This window comes from Asparagus officinalis, chromosome 6 (assembly GCF_001876935.1).
Source record: "Asparagus officinalis chromosome 6, Aspof.V1, whole genome shotgun sequence".
NCBI lineage: Eukaryota > Viridiplantae > Streptophyta > Magnoliopsida > Asparagales > Asparagaceae > Asparagus > Asparagus officinalis.
Window position 1 is genome coordinate 48,438,532 of NC_033799.1, and position 6,581 is coordinate 48,445,112.

Sequence of the window (6,581 nt, forward strand, 5' to 3'; positions counted from 1 at the left end):
GAGAAATGATATTCAAGTTGGTTTGCCGTAAAGAAACGACGATATCTCCCAATCCAGAAGGCAGAATTTAATATATAATATATAAAAATCACCTATCTCGACGAGACGAAGCCATCCATGAAGTAGAATTTTGATAATACATCAATGCTTGCATTGATGCTGGCATCGATGCCGGCATCGATACCAGCATCGATGCTGACATCGATACTGAGAGTTCTATTATGAATTAAGGGCTTATTTTTGATAGTTTTGGATAAGATTTTAATCCAAGGGCTCACATTCATTGATATTTACTATAAATAGGGATAGAAAGTGAAGGGTTAGGGTGTGAAAAATTTTGCAACTCTATTTGGAGAGGAGGGTTACTCTTAATTGAGAAGACCTTCCAAATTTGTAACTTTTGTTACAATTAATAAAAAAGAAATTTACATCTTCATATTTTCTTCTCTTTATTGATGATGATGATGAAGATGTAGATCAATGTGAATGTTTGCTTTTATTTTATTTTGCTCTTTTATTTTCTCTTTTATTTTTTTATAGTAATTTCTTTTCTATTGCTTATTAGTTTACATTTACATTCATGTCTAGTAGAGTAGATTTATTTTCTTGTCTTTATTTTATTTTTTTCATTTTTAATTTGTAGAGTAGATTTATTTTCTTGCATTTTTATTTATTTTGCAATTTAGTTAGATTTATTTCTTGTTCATAGTGTAAAGTTCTTTGTTCTTATTTCTTTTCTGTGTAATTAGTTCTTATTCTTTTTATTTCATTTCTTGTTTTTATTTCTTAAGATGTGGAGCTAATTCTTGTAGGAATCTTAGAATTGCATGAAATTAGCTTTATTTTCTTTATATTGTATGAATTATTCTCTTATGCTTAATCGTGTATAGGATAATCAACTAGAGAACTAATTGGTAGAAGAAGAATTTGATAATCTATGCTTATCTTGAGTGGTTTGATAGGTTATGCTTATGAATTCTAGAATTATTATCTAGTTGTTGTTCTTGTCATGAATATTAATTTTACTTAGATGATAATTTGATAGGTTATACTTTCCTTAAATGGTTTGATAGTCTATGCTTAATAAATCTAAAGTAAAATATGATAAAAAGAGAATAGTTCATATTTTATAATTGAAATTAGCTAGTGGAATTCAATTCTAGATTTCTCATATCTTTAATTAAAACCTCCATCTTTTCTCTCTTGATTTTTCCTTAGTTCTTGATTTTCTCTTATTTGTTTCTTGATTTTTATTTCCTTTATTTTTATTTCCTTAGGATTTCATTTATTCTTTTATCACATCTACTCTTCATTCCTCTCATCTAAAATCTCATTTATTAACTTTTGCACATATTCACAACATTCATCATATCTCTCCACAATCATAATTTTTATCACTCCTAATTTTCACGCACAAAACATAAGAACCTAATCTAATAATTTCCTACAAACACCTTCCTCATAGGATCGATAACTTTTTATACTATAACTTGATTAGTTGTGCACTTGCAACTTTTGGTACATATTTATGCCTTAACAACAGGCCATATAAGGAGTGGGCGGTCAACCGCATCTTTGCGTCGTTCGACCGCGACAGGTTTCAGGGGTTGTCCAGGCTTCTGCCTGGCATGAGGTCGACTGCCGCTTAGGCACGGTCGACCGAACCTGATTTTTTCAGAACTGTGCAGGTTTCTGCACAGTTGTGTTCGTGTTGTGTTTCTGTGATTCAAACTTGATTAATTCATATTGAAACATATATAAAACATTGTGAACATACAATCATCATCTCTGGGAATCATCAAATAACATGATTAATTGCAAAAAGAATCATGCTTAAACCCTTAAACATGCATGAAACACAAATATGACGATTAAACTAATTAAATCTTAGTTAAACAACATTGTTAATTACTTTCAGGTCTTAGAACACTTCTGAAATTTCGTTTTTAATCTCTTAAACATGAAAAGACCTAGTCTTTATACATATATACAAAAGATTTGCTTTATTATTCACAATTTAGTCAATTAGGCTCTATGAAACATGTTAAAACTCTTTAAAAACATTTTTAAAATAGTGAGAGGGATTAGCAGAGATGAAACTCACCTGAGACTTGATCTAAAATGTGAGAGATGAAGTTTCAAAACCAATATCATTTTCAAAACCCTAATATACCATATATATCTACTTTCCTTTATAACTAAAGGAAAACCAGATTGTAAACAGTAAAATTTCTTATTATCCACGTATTTATTTATAATAATAACTAAAGGAAAACCGATATGTGTTTTATCAATTCCACAACCGGCTTTTGTGCTGGTAACTTCCCCGTTGCTTATCTTCATCCACGTTTTCCACTACCACCTAAAAATAGTTCACGATGAAATTGTCTCTTGCATATTGCCGCGGAGGACTACTCGTTGTCGATCAGGGAGGGGAAAGTTGTGCTCGTGCCCGCTGATCCCAGAGATGAATATCAGGTTGATTTTTGATCCTTTTGTGTTCAATTTCTTTAGGGAATTTTTGGGTTTGAATCAAAATTGGATCTTTTGAATTGGGTTAGCTTTTTGTGTTTAAATTGCCCTAAAAATCTCAACTCTCTTCACTTCGCTATCCCCATTCCCAGTTTTTAATAATCATGGATTCCGATTCCATGGCGGCTGCTGACTCCGTCTCAGTCTCTCAATCCAAAGAGAACGGAGGCGGCGATTCTTTATCCAATTCGGAGATGCCAGTAGTGGTCGACGATGATCGTGGGATCGGAGGATCGAATGAGGAAATTTCCATGCCGGCTGTTGAGAATGGTGGAACCGTAAATTGGGTTTGAGCGAAATCCCTAATCTTTTTGGGGTTAAAGATGAGAGAGTTGAGGGTGTTGAGGTTTGGAGTGGTGGGTCGAATCTTGAAGAGGAGGGAGAGTCAAAGACTGAGGGTTCTGTGAATGGAGTTGAGGGGAATGGTTTGGGTTTTGCTGAAAATGAGAAGAACGGCAAGAATTCGTTGAGCGATACAAAATTGAAGCCTGTCGTGGTTGAGGTTGGAACAGAGAATAATTTGGCTTTGGACAATAGGAAACCAAAACCTATTGAGGTTGAGGCTGCAATAGAGAAGAATTACTTGGTGGACGAGGTTGAGGCTGAAGATGGAACAGAAAAGAATTGGGAGCCCTCTGCTGAAAATGAGGCCTTCGATGCAAATGGAGAATCTGAAGCAGTAGCCGCAACAGTTCCTCTTCTTGAAGAGAAGAAGGGGGCAGACTTGAAGTCCAAGATGGAGGAAGTAGGTTCCCTTCAAGAATCACAGGAGGAAACTGATTCGAGACCTGCTGCTGAGCCAGAGAAAGAGTTTGATCTTCACATTGTTGGTTCTAATCAAAATCTTGAAGAAGCAGTGGAAACTTTGAAACATGTGGGAGTTGAAACCAAGGCTGTAGATACGACCATCGTGGAGCTTAAGTCTGCAGAAAAGGAGGAACTAGATGCTGCTGTGTCAGAGAAAGATAAGGAGGTTATTGGCAAAGGGGAAATGACTTCTTCTTTGGCTCAGATTGTTGACGGGTTAGTGGAGTCTGAGGTTGCGGGTGCAGAAACTAATACTGTTATGGCCAAAGAGAATGAAGTCACCGGTATTCCTGTTGTTAGTCGAGATGTTGACGCCTCCATTGAGTCAAAGGCTGAGGAGGAGGAGACCATGGATGTGGAGCCTGAGAAGAATAAAGCTGTTGATCGCACCGGTGCAGAAAGAAGCCTTGACCTGGTAACTGTTTCGAGTTTTAAGAATCTGAATTGAATTCTGTTGGTTAAAGTAATTTATGCCACCAAGGTGGACCTTTTTTAGATTAATCATTCAAGTTCCCTACTTTAATTTCAGCACTGGATCAAAGATTTGAAGTACAACACAAGAGTGAAGGATGAAGAGGGTTGCCCAGCCTTTTCACTTATAAACAAAGTCACGGGAGAAGCTATCAAGCACTCAATTGGAGCAACTCATCCTATAAGTTAAACCTTACAACAACCCTATTTTGATGTAACAATAGCATCGTGTTTTGGATTAGGTTGTGATTTTGTTGAAAAGTTCTCAGAGCTCATCGCCTAACACTATCTGCACACTAATCTCCTGGTTCAGTCCCTACTGATGGCATCAACATTGTTCCTTTCGAGTTTGAGTTCTACTTCTGTTCCAGTTGCTGTTAGCCAATGTTGGTATTCTAATCAGTTATTAGCCAATATTGGTAGTCATTAGTAGCCAACATAGATAGTTTAGCCAATGTTGGTATTCTAATCAGTTATTAGCCAATATTGGTAGTCATTAGTAGCCAACATAGATAGTGTCAGTCAGCTTTGACTTGATTTGAGTTATTAGCCAATATTGGTAGTCATTAGTAGCCAACATAGATAGTGTCAGTCAGCTTTGACTTGATTTGATCATCATGTTTAACTTCCTATACGATATAATCAATGTGTGTTGGTATCGATCAATGCTTTGTGCAAGTTGTATGGGTTTGTAATTTGTAAACTATCTTCATGGAGACCAACATGTTTTAGGCAGGACATTTCAAGTTTGAATATGCTTCAGACGTTTGGAGAAAAATTGAAACATGTCTTAAACTGGGGTCAGACAATTTTGCCTGCCGAATATTGAATGCTACAAGTTCATGCCACTGGATGCATTAATTTCCAATGTACAACTTTGATGCTTTTCAACCCCAAGAAAAGAATTAGTTTGTGCATGGAAATCCACAATCGGATGAAGAGTCACAACGCCACTTCCGGTCATCCTCTGGCAACGAAGAGGCGGTGTGCTTGCTTCTCCGTCACCGTTCCGGTCATCGTCTTCCTCTCTCTCTCATCGGCACGAGATCGGTGCTCCTTGGACTCCACAATCGGTTCCCTAATGGTTAGTTCTTGGTTCGAAACCCTAACCCTAGGGTTTGTTTGGATCCGGTGAGATCGAGCGGAGATCTGGTTAGAGGGAGTTGGGATGTTGTTCTCATTATTTTTGAAACCACTGATTTGTTTTCATTTTTGGAATTTGTTGTGCAGGATATAATATAGAGGAGAGTTCGCTGTCTCTGGTGAGGGATTTTTCTATTTTGTTTTTTAAATTTAAATATTTTTTGGGGTTAATTGCACTTTAATACCTTGAGGTTTAGTCAAGTTTTCACCTGGAAGTATAAATTTTCCCAGAAAACATTTTGTGTTCATTCTTGCTTTCAGTTTAGGGCATTCACATCGAATTTTATTGTCAAAATTGTTAAGCATAGGTTGTTTTTGACTTTTTGTTACAATTCAATGCCAAATTTTAGTGCTTTTAGTTGACTGAAGAAGGAAGATAGGGACATGGATGGAATTTTGGGGATGTAGAGGTCCAAATGTGAAGCCTTTTAAACAAAAGTTTAAACGGTGGTATAACTGGGGATATTAAAGATAAAATTTATGAAACTATAACTGGGGATATTAAAGATAAAATTTATGAAACTTTATGGTATTATTTGGCAAATTTGAACTTCAAGATATCAAATTTAAGTGTCGATGCTGTAGAGTAATTAAGTGCAATTGGCCTTTTTCATCATTAATCAATATTATGTAGTTGTAATTATGCAAAGGTTTAAGATGTATTTTGAAACTTAATTTCGATACTTTTGTTAAATGTAATTGCAATGGATTTGATCTTTTTTATCTGTATATGTAAAATATTTGATGTTTTATTCAAAAAATTTTACAAGTTTACAGGAGCATATATCAGATCATATATCACAGTTGTTAGGTTAAATGCCAAGTTAAATGATTAACAGATCCATAATGTTGAACTTCACAACTATATACATTACTTGAAGAGATAAGCAAGAGATTTGACTATTTATGTTAAGAGTTTTAACTATCTATGTTTTTATGTTTAAATATGGACTTCAAGTACATGATGAATTGCAAACAAATACCTATCTGCATATCCTCATTGGTTATATATGATGGACTTCAACTATGTTTAAGATAAATTTATCGTGACATAACAATATCCTCATTGGTTATATTTGATGGACTTCAAGTATGTTTAAGATAAATTTATTGTGACAAAACAAAAAAATGAGATGAGGAAAAATTACGCACAAAAATAATCCTTAAGGATGCCGTGCTTAGCACGGGATGAATACTAGTATATATATATATATATATATAGGTTTGGGTTTGGGTTTTGAAAAATTAATTAAAAATAATTATAATCACAAAAATATTAAATAATTACGTGAAAATTATCTACACATCAAAACATACCAGTTGTACTAATACAACATATAATACGCAATAATAGAAATAATACCATAAATTGTATAATTAAACGAGAATAATTAACAAAAAATATAATTTTTATATTTAAAATCAAATAATTATGGGATAATTATCTACACAACAAAACGTACCAGTTATGCTAAAACGATAGCTGATACGCAATAATTAAAATAATACCATAATTTACACAAATAATATGTAATTAATAATTCAATATAATACACGAAATAATACATAATAGTAACAATAATACAATGTATTATTTAAAATAGTATGTAATAGTATCGATAATACAA

At 34.1% G+C, this 6,581-nt stretch overlaps 1 protein-coding gene across 2 annotated transcripts; it reads left to right on the plus strand.

The window, feature by feature from the left end:
* Positions 2,757-4,242, plus strand: LOC109845571. 2 transcript variants are annotated; one of them, XM_020414837.1, is made up of 2 exons: positions 2,757-3,754; positions 3,869-4,242. In XM_020414837.1, the coding sequence occupies exons 1-2, from the start codon at positions 3,269-3,271 to the stop codon at positions 3,998-4,000; spliced, it is 618 nt and encodes a 205-aa protein (XP_020270426.1). In that variant the 5' UTR covers positions 2,757-3,268; the 3' UTR covers positions 4,001-4,242. The 2 variants fall into 2 exon arrangements, with proteins under 2 accessions (XP_020270426.1, XP_020270427.1); XM_020414838.1 differs by having other exon boundaries at positions 3,821-3,962.

What these genes read in the sequence shown, in the direction of transcription:
- LOC109845571 (XM_020414837.1), top strand. Translation starts at nt 3,269, where the DNA reads ATGGAGGAAGTAGGTTCCCTTCAAGAATCACAGGAGGAAACTGATTCG. An exon ending in CAGAAAGAAGCCTTGACCTG is followed by an intron (nt 3,755 to 3,868) that starts GTAACTGTTTCG and finishes CTTTAATTTCAG; the next exon opens with CACTGGATCAAAGATTTGAA.